Source organism: Asparagus officinalis, chromosome 9 (genome assembly GCF_001876935.1).
Source record: "Asparagus officinalis chromosome 9, Aspof.V1, whole genome shotgun sequence".
Classification (NCBI taxonomy): Eukaryota; Viridiplantae; Streptophyta; class Magnoliopsida; order Asparagales; family Asparagaceae; genus Asparagus; species Asparagus officinalis.
In genome coordinates this window covers 66,456,558-66,475,398 of record NC_033802.1, presented here as the reverse complement: position 1 = coordinate 66,475,398, position 18,841 = coordinate 66,456,558, and the positions used below count along the sequence as shown (strand labels likewise).

The following is an 18,841-nucleotide window of genomic DNA, read 5'->3' as shown; positions in this document are numbered from 1 at the left end:
CCCAGCCATTCTTGCCAGTTCGACTAAGGTGTCGCATGACTAGTAAATTGTGTCCTCATATTAGCAGCTCCTGATCAACTCTTCATTATGCTCTTGTTCGCATAATAGTTAGATAACTTTGTTAGTTTCTGATCTTGCATATTTCTTTATGTTTTCTTTATCTTCAGATGCATGATCTTGTAGTAGTTCATATGTAGACTGTTTCCCCATGCTATGCATGATCTTGTGAGACATGTACACTCTTGTTTTCCTTCTCAGCACCTAGCTATCTATCTATATATTCATTCCAAATGAAGAATTGCTAAGGAACAATGGTATTATAGCAGCTATTATAATAAAATCCAAACTATCTTAAAGATCTATCTGGGCCTAAAAACTTTTTAAATCAGATGAAGTACTAAAGGACAACTTAGCAGCCTGAAAATGGAGTTTGCATCATTACTATGCATCTCCCAGGTTTTATTTCAGCTAAAACAGAAAGGATCAATACTAATGTAAAGATACCAGTGTTGCATAAAAATAATCAGACCTTCCTTCTTTAGAATAGGCCGACTAGTGAGAAAATTTCGCACAGCGAAAAGGTGTCTCCCACGAAGTAAGGATTCACAGCTCCATTTCAAGTCAATGCCATGCCTGTTTAAAAAAATTACAACAAAGCACAATTATACAGAATGACTGAACTGATTAAACCAATAAAAAGTATGAAAAATCAAGAAAAGAGGACATGTGTAAATACCGGGTCTTATAATATTTCTTATACGTGAGAACTTCACCGTCGTTCAACACCAAAGAAGAATCTCCGTTACAGTGGTTCAGCATACCATTTATACAATAAAACTTGCCATTATGAGGTGTATACACTACAGAATTCTGAAGCATGCAACGACAGACTGCACCATCTATACTCTGAATTGGTTTTACTGCTCCATTTGTACAGAAACAGTGCTTCTGATACTGGCCCTGAGCCATACTTATTGAGAAAGCAGACGACTTGATACAATGCCAATCAACTTTGCCTCCAACTAAAGGGAGGAGTAAGTAGGCAACATCCATACATGATGGTGTCTTATGTAGGTGCTTCATGGTGTCCTGGAATTTGACAAAATCATGGTGAATGAGCACATTGAGAGCACTGACTTGAAATTTCATGGCCATCAAAACCTGCAAAATTGTAGTGACAAATCAACATATAGTAAATACTTGAGGAAAAACGAATAATATCATTACCTGTTTAACTATCTAAATTAACAATATTATCCGAACAATAAGATTAAGCTTTTGTTTAAAATGGTTTTGACGTGGTGTGACAGGACCAGGTTTCAAGAGACTACATTAATGATACAGTTAAATATGTTTGTTTACCACTATCTATCTTCCTTCTGAAGTAAGTCATATTATGCTTAAGCCTATATACATAGTCCAAGGATCCATATAAGAGGCATTTTAAACCTATCCACGTAGCTCAAGGATCCATATAAGGGGCAGTTTATTAGCCAGCAAACTACAGCATGAGCATTTGGGTAGACGGGATTTCCCATACATCACTATTTATAACTCCATATACAATAACTATTTATATCAGATGCATTTCCAATGGGAAAGGAAAGAGATATGAAAAAAATAATTAACCTGCTCACGATTAAAATGAACAGGTCCGCAATATTTCACGTCCACAGTTACTGAACCCCTGTCAGCTTCTAAGTTAAAGGAGTATGAAAGAGGACCAACTCCAAGGTCAGATTTTACCACAAGAAGAATGTCATTGAAAGAAGTTTCATAGTTGAAATGCTGATTTAATCTGATCGTGTAACAGTGGTACAGACCAAGAGAACAAAAGGAGGACCAAGAATCCACCAATTCCCCAGGAAAATAGTCAGATTGTTCGGTCTTGTAAGTCTCAGAATCTGCACGGTAGAATGAACATGGAATAGAAAAAAGTTCAGCATTGCCCCATAACAGAGAAGCAGCAACTGGATGCACATTCTTAAATAAAAAATTGAAAGTTGACAACCGATATACTAACAAAAAGCATAAATGACACTTAAAAACATTTGCAAGATAAGCTACACTAACAATATTAAAATAATAATAATATACGTTTAGAACACGCTGTGAAACAGTTCTGTAAATATAAAAACTAAGTAGTGGAACCTAGTACAGTTACTCACCAATTTCTTGAGTGCCGTCCTCCATATCCACATCAAATGCTGGTAAAAGAAAATCAGAAAGTGCCCCAATCTGATGAAGCTTCTTCAATGCTTCCAGACATGCAATTTGTTTTAGCTTACCAGCTTTACCCTCAACAACCAGAGTTTGTACAGGACAGCTTTTTGGAAGATGCAGCTCGCAGATGTTTGACTCTTTCGTCATAACAAATCTTGGAACTGGCTTAAAATACCTGCAGAATTAAAACTTAAGCAATCTGAGAAAATATAAGTCATGCAAAACCAAAAATATCCTATAGACGGTATGTGATCATATACCCATCTGAGGGAAGCCGAGAGCAGTAGAAATATAACAGAGAAACACTGGAACTCAAGGTCACTTTAGCTCCCGTAGTTTCGACACGATAAAATTCCTCATCATAAATTTCATTTTCAAGAGGTTTGCATGGAAGAGAAGCCTGACGCAAAGACTCCTCTCGCATAGTATATCCGCTGCTAAGATAACTTGTAACTTTCGACAGCGTTGTTGAATCACCACTGGAATTACAAAAGAATAAGAACAAATTTCTAGCTTTAAGTAATATAGATGATTAACAGTCAGTTATCTAATATTATTAATTTTGAATATAATATAGGATAATAATCCAACAGACCTTTAAAGTTAAATCATTGAATCTCTGGATAATAAGCAAATTCAATACAAGATAAAGAGTAATTAACCAAAAAAGGGGGCATGCAAGACATCCTAACCATCCTAGCTTATATATATCAAATAAGAGTATTGATGCAGACCAAGGCAGAGGCTCCAATCCAAAAGTACAAGGCTCTCTAATTGAATGTGATGCATTCGATGCAATCCAGATCCGATCGGAAAGGACAGAGGTTCTCGATATTGTAGGTTTTCATGGGTATTCAAAACTGAATGGGATCTAAAAGGTGGAATGTGTAGAATTTTAAGTATTTGATAACTTTCCGGAGCCATGCTGTAAAGCATTGGCAGAGAAAAATCATAACTCATTGAGGGTAGATGAAAGGAGATCCAACAACGGCGATACTCGATGAGATCACATCTCATCGGGGCTCATCGAAGCTCGGGCGTGGTTGAATCTGGTCGACAAAGAGGCGTGAGGGATCAGATATCGAGAAGAGTGCAGATGAGGAGCACTGAAGGTACTGATTACGTGGATGAGCAGTACATTGTTACTTTCATCCGTGAACAGTGACCACTTTTGTGTGTTTTTTTTTTGGGGGATCTTTTTAAGGATTAGGGGTTTTTTTTTTTTTTTTTTTTTTTTTTTGGGTTTTTTTTTTTTTTTTTTTTGATTGATTGGAGGGCAGAGATTTCAAGAATAGTTGGATTTGAAGGTTAAGACTTAACTGAAAGGGGCCACACACCATTTAGCAGGTCACATGCAAATTTAGAAATCCGAAATTTTACTTAATCCTACATCTTACTTATAGAAGAGAAAGCTAGCACACAACATTTCGAAGTAAATCAAAATCCTAATCAAAACTAGCCCTAACATAATTAAAAGATGCAATAAAATAAAATCCTAACTAATCAAGAAGGTGACATCAAAATCAAATTCTAAATAAATCCTCATTAAATTAGAAAATTACATAGAATAAAATCAAATCCTACTAACAAATCTAACATTCTAACTAATCCTGGTTTCATCAAATTGAAGACCCAACATCGTCCTGCATCTAGTATGTGATAGATTGTCCAAAGGAATGTCAGTTGTCCATGATTTTAAACGAATACAAATACGAACACCTCAGTATTTAAATTGATTTTTTTTAAGTCCTAGCTAAGACAATTTCCTGTCTACATTCTCTCAAAAAACTGAATTTAAACTACCCATTTCCTCTGGAGCTTTTTCTACAAATTACATGATGAAACAAAATTGTTCTTGGAATTTGAATGATTCAGGTCTTTTCTGGACGAAGCTATTCAAAAGATGTAAATGACAGCTTCATGTTTTCTTGAGCAATTCTAAAGGTCCTTCATAAACTTCTCCTTTGCTAAGTCGCAATTCATAATTGGTTTCTAAGAATGAATTCACGTGGTTCCTTCTCAATTTTAGTACGAATTAAATATAGCCAAAACATACCATCAATAACAAACATAGACATCAATATTTTATTTTCAAAAGCTTTGAAAAAGAATCATGCACTAGTTCACCAATCTGCACAAATTTCCTTGATAATCTGGCTATCTTTTGGGGTCGACAATAGAATTGGTGGGCATTTAAGGGTACAATGTTTTGAGGTGCTCCCAACATATAGTTTATCTTTGGGTATATAAGTATTAGCTATACAAGGTAGCTTCAACTAACAGTCACTATGAATCTTCACTCCAACCAAAATACAACTCATGTTCTTATAGGTTAAGTACTTTGGAACCTTGATTGTAACTCATAAATAGTAGACTTATTCGTAGATAGTCTAAATAATCATTCATCTTATTTTGGCTGCATCATTTATTAATTGCTATACGGACATGTTCGACATTATTATTTATACAAAATTTACACTTAGTTGACTGTCTACATTTTCCATATAGTAGTTCAAGAAGTGTGGGTATTGCTTTGAACAATATTATTCGCCATTTTATGAAGACTTTGTATAATTTCAAATCCAACAACATATAAGGGTTGAAATGCTGTGTTTGTCTGTAAGCTACATCTTGAAGATCCTCATTTAAAGGAAAATGTAGTTAACAAATTAAATTATCACCTTTTAATAATCAACAAATACTCAGATCCTCGCATCCTTGCACGGCCCCGCGACTGTATAAAACTACATACGTTCATCGCTTGGTCAAACCTTACCACAAGGTTGCAGCTTTGTACATCTAGGCCTTCCTCAAGGATCTGGGTTGCGACAATGATTTTAGCCTACAATATTGAGAAAGATATATTAGAAAATTTGAGAAACGGAAAAGATCTGATATGATTGTAGAAGAAAACTGACTGTGCCGTCTTGAAATGTGTCGACAATTCTCATTTGCTCCTTCCTAGTCTGGGATTGCAAACCGGACTGATTGCCAGCCATGTATTTTGTTCCTAACCAAGAAAGTTCTTGGATTTCTTGCAACAGGGATTGCAGTACAATCGCAGTGATAACTCTTTCAACAAACACAATACATCTCAAATTATGCACCATTCTGGAAACAACCAACATTTGTTAACTGTAGGAACAATTTATGATGTAAATAAATTATAAAACAAAGTCAATTTTAGCTGCAGTAAAAAATTCAAATAACCTGAAATGTGACTGAAAAATTAAATGATAGATTCTATTATTGACATGCTAGATGCTATGCTTGACAAGACGGACATTAAAAATTATCAATTTGTTAGTATTGTGGACCAGTAAAAGCATTAGTCAAATGAACCAACGCGGGTCCAGCCAATTTCCATCAGAACATCCAAAGAGCTCAAACTTAGCAGATTCTCTCCTCTGAAGATCTTTATCGCAAGGGAGGAACATCGAACAAAAAACTTTTTTGATAAATAAAATAAAGATCATCCAGGAATGCAGAAGTACATAGGAAAATGCTTGATCCATGATAATTTATTTTCATGCTGACACTTCGTAGGAATTCACCAATCTCACATCAGATTAGGCGATGAAGGGTATTAAAACAATTCTACTATCAGAAAAAAAAAAATTTCACCATGAATTAAAGTGCCCAATTAATATATCAGAAATAAAAATAATTTTTAGACGATAGAATTCAATAGGTATAGACCTTACCTGTAGTTTAAAAGTGACATAATGAGACAGTGAACTTTCGAAGACAGAAGACCACTCACAGTATCAGCATGGAGATCTTCACCAATGCATCGTTCTAAGAAAAAAATGGAGAAAGAGCGATCAAATCAACCGCTGTAAAGTTTACAAGTCAATAAGCCAAATACAAAAACCTTTGTTCATAAACCACCATCATATGTAGCTTGAAATTTATAAGGTGTGTGACAATGTTTATCTATATGAATATTAACTAGGAGTTTTTATTCCAAAAGAGGCCTTTTTTGCTATAATTAGCAAAACCGACTGTTTTGCTAATTATTTAGTAAAACCGAACAGGCCAAAAAGAGGTCGGTTTCGCAGAGATGGACTTCTGAAACATACGGGGCTAGTAGTCCCGTATGTTTAGTGGCTAGTATTTGACCTCTAATCAGAGCTCAGAAAATCCACGGGACTACTAGTCCCATGGGTTTTCTGAACTGCCAAACAAAACGCAACCTGGGCAAGGTCACCCAGCAAATCCACAGGACTATAATCCCGTGGATTTGTCGGACCTATATAAGCTTAGTTGTGCCCAAAAATTAGGGCACAACCTCCTCTCTCTATCCCTCCCGATCTCTCACCTCATCAAACCCGATTTTTATCCACCCTCTCCCAATCTCTCTCTCCCAATCTCTCTCCCTCAATAACTCTAACCTCATTCCATTTATTCTCTCCAAAATCACCTCTTTCTCCCTTAATTTTCTCTCTTATTCTCACCAAACCCAAATAGAGATATTCCCCAAAGTTCACTCTAGCATTATTGCTTCCCCAAAGCTCACTCTAGCATTGTTGAAGTCCGACACCGTCTATCCTTTCTGACACTGACGAATTTCAGATCATCATCAAGGTATAAATTTCAACTTTTCCAAATTTTCTCTATAATCTAGTTAAAATTGTAGTTTGAAAATAATTATATATTTAGAATAATTTTTTTAATTATGATAAACAATGGGATTTGGTTAAATTGTGATAATAAAATTTTGGTAGATTAAAATTTGATAAATAATTTGCATATGATAAAGTTAATATTTTAATTCGAATGGCGAATGGAATATCAGTTATTTACTTATTCAATGAGAAACCGAGTGTTAGAATGAATAATATGCCTATATACAAGGGTGGATCTAGAAAAAATTTATGTTATCTAGAAATTGCAACAACTTCGATGGAATAATGGAGAAAATATACAGAGTTACTAGAGTTAATCATGGAGAGTGCGCCACTAAGATCTTTTGCAATTGTCTGATAAATGGAAAAAAACAATTGCTCTAGAGATCACCAATGATCAAGAACTGAATGACATGATACAACTTGCGAAAAACCAAATTTTAGTCCAATTGTTTATTGAAAATATTTCTATATCTGGTGTTGCCCAAGTTTCATATGCTCCTGAAGAGTTCTCCCGGATGCTTGACTTAGAAAATAACTCGAGCGAATTCATTTCATCTCTAAGTGCCTTACACTTAGAAAATGACTCAGGTCCAATATCAAGTGACGTGTTCCACAACGCTTCGGGTCATGTTTCAGTTAATTTACTGGTTAGTTCTATTGTAGAAGAGGATGAGGATGTAGATGATGATTATGAAGATGCAAAAGAGGAGGAACATCTTGATAGTATGCAGTGTGCAATTAGAGGAACCGATGAGGACACCCATTGGATAGATGAATATTGTGTAAACAACGATTATATTGAATTTGAAGAGTCGTTGCCATAAGAGTTTCAAAATGAGTAGTGGATAAATGCCTCAAGTTGAGTTCGTTGAGTTTGTTCTAATTTCAAACGACCTGAGGACTTCACTTTAAAAAAAAGGAGATGTTTTCGAGAATAAGGAAACTTTAGTTTTCACTATACGTGAATGGTCAATCAAGAACCGGGTCACATTCAAGCCGGTGAAAACTAATACACCAACTACTATGTAAAGTGCTACTACGACAAAAAAGCTCAAGGAGAGTATGCAAGTGCTCAAGACGAGAGAAATTCAAAGTGTCCATGGAAGCTTAATGCAACTGTTAGGAAAAAATCTAATGAGCAATTTATGATCTGTAGTTATTGCGGACTTCATACACGTTGCAATCCAACTGTCGAGCAATGGTTGCAAGGATAAAGACGTTTTATAGATTAAACGCGTTCTTTAATCAGAGACGTGGTGATGGTGCAACTTGGATGACAAGTTACACTCCAAAAATAAGAGTATTCTGCAGAAAATGATTGTGGCCGTAAGATTATGTAGAATTACTCTATTCAACGATAATGAACGAAAAGTTAAAGATTATGAAGGTACTTACACCGTCTATCTCTATGACCAAGAGTGCAGTTTTACTTGTAATATACCATAATTACAAAAATTACCATGTGAACATGTTTTCGCGACTAGTTCCAATCAGGATGGTAGCGCTAGATTGTATTATGATCAGTATTGCTCAGCTTGGTGTTTCACAATCATTATCGAAAGGTTTATAAGGAGAGCTTTCATCCTCTCCATGATAGTCATTATTGGCCAACTTAAAATGGACTATGTATATTACCACATCAATAGAAAAGGCAAGCGGGACGACCTCGCTCCGTGCACAATAGAGGTACTATGGACCAAGGCCGAAAAGGAGTAGTGTCGTGAATTAAATGTGGACAATATAATCAATTAGGTCATAATAGGTCTCATTGTCCATCAAGAACAAGTACATAGCAATTAATTGGTAATATATTTTCTATCTCTCTTTTCATTGTTATTATAGGCTTACTCATTCTTATAATCTTATTGATTTTGCGGGAACTAATAAGTTAACAATTATATGTGCACGTATATACACTATGCTTCCCGGGCCGATTAGTGATGATGTCCTCTATGATCAGTCACGACACCGTTCAGAAGGTAAGCATCAGATTGATGGGTCACTTGTGTATAATCAGTACATTGCTCGATGGAATGAGCGGCATTTGAGCATCGTCGAGCAACTTTATCCTTTGACGGAGGAAATCGACTATATAAGATGGTATTGGGGGATTATCAGAAGATGAATAATCACTCAAACCACGCCTCCGGTTGACGAAATCAAGATACATTCCCAACAAGCAAGATACGTACTAAGGGGAGTAGATGAAAAAGAATGGGTAAGTAAAACGCGTAAATTTAAATAGTTTTTTAATCCATTAGCGTTTGGTTGCGCATATATATAATTATTATAGCTTTTTAGTGATTGCAGATAGACGCTATGGATGAGATAGTGGATTGCAAATGAAAGCATAACTACCACCAGAAGAGATTCAGTACATGTATCGGTATTGTAGCAGATAGTAGGGAGGGTTCGTAAAGCTCTTCATCAAACTCATGAGGATCAGCATGATGGTCGCGAGCAGATGACGGATGAGAAGGTATATGCACACCGACGAAGATGAGGTGAATCTTGCTCGCACAACAATGAAGGTTGTTCGTCACAATAAGCTGGTCCGTCACAGCCCCACACACAACCGGAGAGTGAGCACGTACAAGCTCAAATCGAAGGAGGACGCCGACGATTGGAGCGGGTACAAAGAGGGAGACAACGGGGGAGGAGCGGACTTTTAAGTTACATGTGATAGTTCTTTTTACTTAGACTATATTTTTCGTATAGATAGACTTGATATATTTGGATTTGTTTGGACTATTTTGTCGTATGGATATGTATATGACATAGCTATCGTGTTGTGATATTGTGAATTCATAAATGTGTTTTTATCTAGTGTTTATTTCTTAAAATTTATATCTATATAAATATTATATGAAATGGATGTTCTATTTTTGTAGCCCAAACAGGTCTGCCACGCAATGTATATGAAGCGATATAGCATGTGCATGTTCTGTGCACGTTGGTGGTGTGCCCAACAAATCCACGGAACTACTAGTCCCGTGAATTTTCTAGGCAACCTCGCCCGGGTCTCTGTTTACCGCACGGGACTAGTAGTCATGTGCGTTTTGTTTGGCAGCTCAGATTAGTGGCCAATTACTAGCCACTAAACATACGGGACTACTAGTCCCGTATGTTTTAGAAGTCCATCTCTGCGAAACCGACCTCTTGGTAGCTAAAAAGAGGTCGGTTTTGCTAAATAATTAGCAAAACGGTCGGTTTTGCTAATTACTTAGCAAAAAAGGCCTCTTTTGAAAAAAAACTCCTATTAAATATGTATATTTCCTTTTTATAATAATTTAGTGATAAGCTCTACCTGTTAAAGGTGGAAATAGGTTAATGCACAAGTTCTTCCAAATGTTTAAATTTCGCACAACCTATCTCTTCATAATTTGTAGTGTATGTTTGGATAGCATTTGTCTACACGGGACATCTGACAAAGGACATCATTGCAAGGTACATTAATTTTCATAGTTTTTGTATAGTCCGAACCTTATTCATTGCATCCCCAAGTTGCGTACTAACTTGAGAAACAAATAACTATATGCAACCAAAAGATCAGAAGGTTTAACCATCAAACTTACAATAAGAATAAGACATCACATCAAATCTCTCAAGAAAAGAGGATGTCTCAAAGTAAAGAGTATATAGGTTCAGTGATGCAACATAAATAGTTGAGAATAGGAGCACAAGAAGGAGGAAAGTGTACCCCAATAACAAAAACACAAAAGTATAAAAAAATTTAAAATCTTGGAAAGCGTTGGAGCCAGAAAGGAATAAGTGTAAGCAAGTAACTGACCAAAAATTGTGAAATACAAAATAAGTTCGTCAATTTACATACCAGCAGGTAAATACTTCGAGAAAATCTTAAAAACATCAAGACTAAATTGTCTGACAATTTTTTCGCTGTGTTCCCTTTCACCCCAAAAGAAGCTATCATTTTCTTTGCGTGACAGATATTCTGCTGCCTGTACAGAAGAAACAGGGTGAGTAGGGAGGGGGGGAACTTGTATTAATCTTGACAGCAAAGTTCCACCACACAACAAGATTGTGGCATACCTTGGCTGCTAACCACACTCCAAGTTCTGTCAAACAAAATAAGAAGGTACCATGTAGCTTCTTAATCTTCTTTCGGGCACTGTCCTCGGCTGAACTATCAAGCATTAATTCTGGCAACTTCTTCAGATGCTATAAAAAAGATAATTTGCAAATTATGTTACTTCATTGGCATGCTTGAAACTTCAATAAAATTATGACAAAAATCCAGCTATAATACAGACGCCAGAAGTTTGGTATATAAACAAACACCTAAATGATTGTGTAACAAGTTAAGTTCTTAAACAAATAATGTACAAAAAATGAGCACAGTGTTTTAATTATTATGACAAAAATCCGACATTAATACGTTTGATCAATGAGAATATATCACTCCTTCATATATAATGCGAAATTGGTGGAGGAGGGACTCAGGTCTCCCTTCTGAAAACATTGCCACGTATCTTCCCTAAGCATGACATGTGGACACCTTATCCTATGAGAAGTTTGACATGTGGAAACTAAATCCGACCTTCGCCTCATAATCCCCATCAAATTAAAATTATTCATAACAAAAAAAAATTAATAATCAAATATTTGGTAAAGACAATCAAATCATAACTATCTATATTTAAAAAGTTTTGTTCCAATAAGTTACGATAGGAAATTACAAACATCACCCTACAAGATCTAAACTTTTGAAACAACCACCCGAAAAAATGTAAAGTCCTGAAAAAACTTGAAAATTGTAAAATCGACCCTAAGAATTTTTAAAAACTTTAAACCACCTCCCGAAAATTCACAAATTAGAAACAGCCCCTGAAAACTTCAAAAACTATAGAAAACCCCCTTTAAAATAAAACTTTTTCAAACAACCCCTTGAAAAATCTATAAATTTCAAACAAACCCCTGATAAATGTGAAATTTACAAAAAAAAACCCATAAACATCCTTAAAAACAAACAACATAAATAAAAATATGAAATAGCAAACACCCAGCTAAAAAATCTAAAAATAGACAACTTGAAAATGGAAAAAAAAAATTATTACAAACAGACCCCTTTAAAATGCAAAGGGTACGAACAACCTCCAAAAAATCCGAACTTTACAATAAACCCTTAAAATTACGAAAATTATAAGCAAATATTATTAAGGGTTTTCTGCCACAAGTTATTAGGAGTTAGATGATAAAACTTAAAAACTTATTTAGGATTTTTGTCAGAATTTATTGATGGATATTTTAAGTATTTGACCATACATTAACTGATAGTGTTAATTTAGAGGGTTTTCTACGAAAAGTTATCGGGGATCTGGCGAGGATTTCAAAGATATTGGGCGTTTAGTGACAAACACCCAAACTTATTTGAGGTTTAGGAAATTTACCAACATTTTGATTTTTATAGAGAAGGTAGACTGGCGGTTACACGTGAAGGTTATATCTATTGAAGATAAATTTGTGGTTACTATTACGATAACATATTTTGGCTGTCAACTAAGATGAGACTTAAGTAGACAGTAGAATCAAGTAAACGGCATCATAAATAAAGTACATAAAAATCTGCTATTTTGTGAGCATAAAAAATTTAAAGAAGAAATTAAACTGCATAAAAGAGAAGAAATTGATAAAGAAATTGTTTAAAACCATTCTTTATGTGTGTGTGTGCGTGCGTGTGTGTGTGTGTGTGTAGAGAGAGAGAGAGAGTTTTACCACTAGCTATGCATCTCAAACAACTACCATGTGTCCATCCCTAATTTTGAATTTGATGTTTTCAAATAAGAACCATCCACAGACTTATTCAGTGAGCCAAATTTTCTTTTTTCTTAACTTTAGAATATTATAAAAGTAGAGAGATTATAAAGGAGCAATTGATGAATAAGCCATCTTATTTTGAATTTTAAATCCCAAAGTAAGAGGCATCCACATCCTTATTTTGTATTTCCTTTATAAATAGAAAGCTCCAGCTTAGACTATCTAATTACAATCTCTTTGCATCCCTTATATTATGTTCAGAACACTATGGGGAAATTTAAAGGGTTATATCATGTTCATTTTTATATTACAAGCCATTGTTATATATTATTTATATGCTCATATCATTAAAAGAAAGTACAATTGAATTTAGAACCATGAGCATAATCGAAAAAGAAACTCATAGAAAACAAAGAAATTAAATATACAAACCAAAGAAAAAAGACCCACCCGTGTGAGCACGAGCATAACACTTGTGTAATATATAAGAAAAACACATCCTATGAAGAGGCTATTTTATGGAAGCAACGCTTTAGAAAATACATAAAAATCAAGAAATATTAGTAGAATAGAAAACTTCTAATACCTATATTTTGTATAACTATAGTTGAACTAATTATTAATCAAAGACTGATGTAACGGTATGAAAAGGGAATGAGCATGTAAGCATAGAATAAGCTAAGACGGTTCTTTGGATAATTAGAGTTTGTAATAAAATATATCATAAACTTGAACTACTTGTCTAGCTATATATCTATTACTATTGTTAAGAATCCATCCCTTTGGTCCTAACTTTTTGGCCTACCCTGTGTATGTCATGAATTCAAATAATTCCATGAAATGTCCTAACAATTTACACATTTACACAGTTTCATAATCATGAAAAGGGTAAACTTGGAAAATTCAAAAAAAATTCCCTTTTAACTCCATCCCTCTCATGTTCTCCACAACTACACCTATTAACCACCAATGTGGCAATAACTCTCTTTAATACCCCACTTACTCATCCATCCCTCTAACTTTGCGTCGCTTTTAACCTCAAATTTGAAATGTGTATCCACGTATAGCGTGCACAAGAAACACTAGTGTATATAAAATAATGGAAGGAAGTGGTAGTTCGCTTATGAAGTACAAAAAGATGGGTAACTGTGATGGACCTCTTGCTTGCATAAGACTCATTTGATTGCTAAGGGCTACACCCAAGACCTACGACATTGATTATCAAGAAACGTTCTCCCTAGTTGTCAATATGTCTTCCATGACTCCCTTGCTACTACTCACCACTGGTCTTCACAACCATGAGCATTACATAGAAATTAAATGCCCAGTCTTCCAGTCTTCACTAGGAAATTAAGTCTTAAGAGAGCGTTCAAACTACGGAGTTCACAATGTCTGGGGCGAGGGTAAACGAGACAAGACATTGGGAAATTAATTTAAGAGAGAAGTAACGTGGACTTGCAATGATTGTCATCTTACTTGAGTAAAAATTTTGAGTAATGTAACTTTTGACAAATATATGTAAGGAGTAAATTTAGGAGCAAAGGATCAGCTTAACACTTACGAGAGATAAACCAACAAACAACATCGAGTTAAAGAAATATACAAAAAAATTTAAGTAAACCAACTAAGGGTCCCAAGCCATTTAGACAAAGAAATAAAACTGACCATCAATTTCAAGCTCTCCAAATGATCACACAGACAACTGAACAATTTAGAAGGCATGTCCTCGTGCTTATATAGCTCAATCTTCGGCGTGGAAAATGGAATGTACTGAGCCAATATTGATTCACTAGAAACGGTATATACCTTCATCAAAATTAGGTGTTAGTAATAAGAGAAAATTGAGTTTGACTGATCAAAGCAAGAGTTTCAAATAAATTTACCCAGAAGGGACCTAGGAAGGAAAAATAAATATGTCTAATGATAAACAATAAAATACACTATACTCTCAAATTATGTATCATCAAAAATAGTATTCTTACAGATCCCTTCAGATGTTAAAAGAATACTAGCAAGGCAATAATAATAAAAACTAAAAAGAATGTCTTGTAAGTACCATTACTTTATAACATCAACTGTAGAATGTGGTGATAGATCGACTTTCCTGTCTCATTTAAAAATATAAACATCCAATGTAGAACATGGTGCACTATTTATGATAATATTTTTGTCTATTTAAAAAAAAATTGGTAAGAGTAGGGTCCAACAGGGAACAGCATGCTTTCAGGAACCACATGTTCAAACTGAAAATACGAAAATGAACCTTCTTAAGAATTAAGAATAAACATGGTACAAGAAGTTTAAGCAAAATGTGAATAAAGAGCAACATGGAGATCCGGCTGAGAAGGACAAGTTAAACGTGGCAAGCAAATCAACAATGCCCCCCTCTATGAACATTCTGTGCTTCTTCCTTGTTAATCTTGACATTAATTAAAACATACAATGACCTATTTGACCAAGTTTTAAAATAAAAAAATATGATCCTTTATCCAATTGTTCAAAAAAGAACAGCAGAAAAATAAACCTAAACAAAGCCACAGCAATGACAAGATTTCGAGAAACTTTGATGGACATGTTATTGTTCACTATTCCATGATAGCGACTATACGTCTGCAAGTACAATAATGGCGTTAACTTAAAGCATCATCATAAAATGGAATTCATATATTTTCATGTGCATGATGATTGTTGTGAAGTGTATACATTAGATGTTAACCAATCAGAGTGTATATGCTCATAAAAAAGAATGGGGTAATAAGTTGTTAAGCTCCAAATATGACGGGGTTACATCTGCCAATAACCCAAAAAAATCAAAACAATTAGGTATGCCTCTCCAGTACTCAGACGTCATGACTAATCTTAACCACCTAAATGAGTGTAAAAACATTTGTGCAATCAAGCCAATACGATTACAGGAAGAAAGTCCGAAATACTCTTGGTAGACCTTTGCATTCATGAGACTCTCAATTTCCATTATCTGTTTAGAGTAGTCACTTCGGTTGTCTGAGACTGTAATAAGACAAAACAAGTAGTCATATGAATGTATAAACAAAAATAGGTAAACTACTCACAAAAAAGAAGTGAGAGAAAGTAATGCAAAAATTAGTGTGAAATAGTAAACAAAAACTAAATAGAAGATACCTTTGGATTTTATAAGGGAAGCTGTCATGCCAAAGATCCTCGGAAGGTGAGCTGGGTTTGACTCCAACTGGCGATGATAAAACTCCTACAGCAGATAACGGACTTAGAATTCTTGTCTATAGGACAAGCATAAAAATCAATTCCAAACAATATTAAGTATCGCATAACCAGAAAAAAGAGCAATAATCTAGGTAACACAGACACGGCGTTTTGGGTGTCGCATCCGTGTCCGACACGTGTTAAACACGGACTCTCCGCAGACACATCATGGACACATGTGGTTCAAAGAAAAACCTGATCTCCCAATTACTTATGCCTAAACTAGTTTATCCGGTAATATCAGGTTCAAAAGCAATTGTTTTTTAACCAGAAAAAACCCAAAAATTGAAACCCATTACTTTAATATTTGAAAAACACTCCATCATATTAACCCATGCAGTCGAAACTAAACTTTTTTTATTAAACCTTATTCTTAGTTTGATTTAACTTGATTGTTAATTGTTATAGATAATAGAAAGAAACATACAACTGTTATTGGTATTTCATTCAATATTTTATCATGTATGTATAATTGTGTGCGTGTGTGTACGCACCGTGTCCCAATATCCTACATTTTGCAAATTTGATGTGTCCGGTGTCCGTGTCCGTGTCCCTGCTACCTAGGTAATAATATTCAACAAGCAATAATTGTCTAATAGGGAAGCCACAGGACGACTGCAAGTATCTATTAACTAACAGAGGGTATTAGAGAAACAATGAATGTCATAATCATCAGTTTTCAGATCTAACAGTAGGAACAATGGAAAACAGAGAAGTTAAAACCAGACCACAACAACTAGATCATATCGCTATCATAATTAAAGCATAAGGCGTAAAGAAGGAAATAATGATAAACATAATTCCTCTGATCTCATATAAATGTAATTCAGTCCCGTCACATCTATTATTAAACCGAATACCAGCAAAAACTAACATACACAATAAAAAAAATTGTCACAACAAAGAAGACCACGGAAATCAAGAGGTAAATAAACTCACCGTCATGATCAAAGCGTAAGGGTGTCTCCCCCTTGCATGATGGCATTCATCAAAAATTAAGAGCTTTATCTTCTCCAGCTTGAAAAAACGATGACGCAAGTTGTCAACCAGAATTTGAGGAGTCATGACAAAGACCTGCACAAAATGCTCTTCATATGAGAAGAGATGACCCCTTCATCCCCTAGAATTTAAATAAATATAATTGGTAGTAACCACAGATAGATAGACCCAGCTATGATAATGGCATCAAATATTCATCTCTAAAAAAGATAAGATTTTTTGAAAAAAATTCAGCATGGATTTTACCTACGCATCAAGTTAGCGACCAAACTAAACATTTTATATCATTTTTTACCACAGGAAATTAAAGCAGACCTCGTAAAGTTGCAGTTGCTGCTTCCAAGTATCAGCACTCCAGAAATCGACCCCCATCTCCCCGTAGAACTGTCCCACTTTCAGATCCGTGTGCGTCTCTATAACTCTCGCTTGCTAAAATTTTTTTTTTTAAAAAAAAATCAATAAATAAACAAAAATCACCATCATCAGCTCCAAGACAGCAAAAGCAGAGGACCAAATCAGTTACTTGGGTGACCAGGACGACGGTGGGCACGAGGAAGACGGCGATGGAATCGGAGGGCTTGCGGACGGCGTCGGCGAAGGCGCGGAGCAGCATGACGGCGATTAGGGTTTTGCCGGAGCCGGTCTCGAGGAAGGCGATGGTGTTGCGCTCGATCGCCATCTCCAGCGCCTCAAGCTGGTAGCTGCGCGCGAATGATTGCGGATCGACTGGAGGAGGATCGTCGGTGTCAGTCGTCGCCGCATCTTGAAGGAGCTTCGGGTGCTTCGACTATTGATCGTCGTAGGATAGCAGAAGGAGGGAGAAATGAGAGGGAGAAGGAGTGGTAATTGTAAACCCTAGGTGAAACGAGAGATTTGTGTGAAAGTGTACGGACGCCCCCCTTTTCTCCCTTTTCGGCCGATTTCAGGCTTTTTATGAAGGAAACCAGAATCCTTCAAAGCTGAGCTGTCAACCTCCTTTTTCTTCTCTTTCCTTTTTCTATTTTGACCATCCAAACATCCGAATGTAAAGAAAACTGACAATTTTTCCCATGTCAGATTTCTTTTGGGGTCTTTTCTGTATTTGTTTGACCAAACAAACAGACCCTTAGGTAAAATGGCAAGGGTCTTTTGAATCTTCAAAAAGAATCCTCCCTCACTCGTTGCTAAATGAAGACCTGTGTGCCGCTTAAGCACCCGACTAGGCGCGGGGCTCTAGGTCCGATGCCCAAAAGCATTTAACGCTTTTTAGAATATTGGATTTACCCTAATGCATGGGAAATTTCGTGACTATAAGCCTATAAGGTAATAAGTGCTTAAAAACAACAATTAGTTTGAATTGATTTGTTGTAAATAATCCGTCATGTTCAGTATCTTGAGTTGATTTATTGAAGTATGTTAATTGGCTAAAAGTTGTCAGCAATTTTACCACAGCTGTTTGCCTGATTACTGCACTTATTAATGTTTCCAGAGCTAATTGATTCCGTTCTCATGTACTGGAACTTTACATACTTAGTTACAACATGGTGATAGTAGGTCTATTAACTTACTCTCTCTACCTTGTCAAAAATGGTAGCGGAATATATGGTGTCAGCTTGTTGCTGCATGATAGACAAGTTCACCCTTTGTTCTATTATGTTCACATATATATTTTGAGTGATTGGGTATTGCACATGGTTAGGCTTATCCACACGGTTAAATTATCCAATTTCCAGTGTTTTTTTTCTTTCTTGTATCTGGGAATTTACAATTTAAGTAGGAATTTCGGAAGCATGAAATCTGTACTTAGACATCTGTTTTAAATTTTTATTCCACAATTTTTAGTTTACTCTACCAATTGACTGTGTTTCAGATCCGTTTCATGAGGTGAAAAGGAAGCGTGACAAGAAAAAAGAGGTAATACTCTTTTCTACTACTCTCATATGTCGAACAGTCGAAAGCTCAAACTTCTTTTTTATTTATTTTATATCATATGA

The 18,841-nt window shown here is 35.5% G+C and overlaps 1 protein-coding gene across 1 annotated transcript in view; it reads right to left on the bottom strand.

Moving 5' to 3' along the window:
- The window catches only part of LOC109824208 (endoribonuclease Dicer homolog 2a), a 23,237-nt gene extending 5,613 nt beyond the window's left edge, over window positions 1–17,624 (bottom strand). The window contains exons 1-16 of the mRNA XM_020390741.1: window positions 17,392–17,624; window positions 17,184–17,297; window positions 16,809–16,943; window positions 15,771–15,855; window positions 15,574–15,638; window positions 14,295–14,435; window positions 10,905–11,033; window positions 10,687–10,813; window positions 5,928–6,021; window positions 5,142–5,334; window positions 4,905–5,065; window positions 2,484–2,702; window positions 2,169–2,398; window positions 1,630–1,904; window positions 737–1,161; window positions 530–633 (exon numbers count right to left, since the gene is read on the bottom strand). Of these exons, the coding sequence (XP_020246330.1) occupies window positions 530–633; window positions 737–1,161; window positions 1,630–1,904; window positions 2,169–2,398; window positions 2,484–2,702; window positions 4,905–5,065; window positions 5,142–5,334; window positions 5,928–6,021; window positions 10,687–10,813; window positions 10,905–11,033; window positions 14,295–14,435; window positions 15,574–15,638; window positions 15,771–15,855; window positions 16,809–16,943; window positions 17,184–17,297; window positions 17,392–17,547 (2,653 nt within the window). The 5' untranslated portion in view covers window positions 17,548–17,624. The remainder of the gene's footprint in view (window positions 1–529; window positions 634–736; window positions 1,162–1,629; window positions 1,905–2,168; window positions 2,399–2,483; window positions 2,703–4,904; window positions 5,066–5,141; window positions 5,335–5,927; window positions 6,022–10,686; window positions 10,814–10,904; window positions 11,034–14,294; window positions 14,436–15,573; window positions 15,639–15,770; window positions 15,856–16,808; window positions 16,944–17,183; window positions 17,298–17,391) is intronic.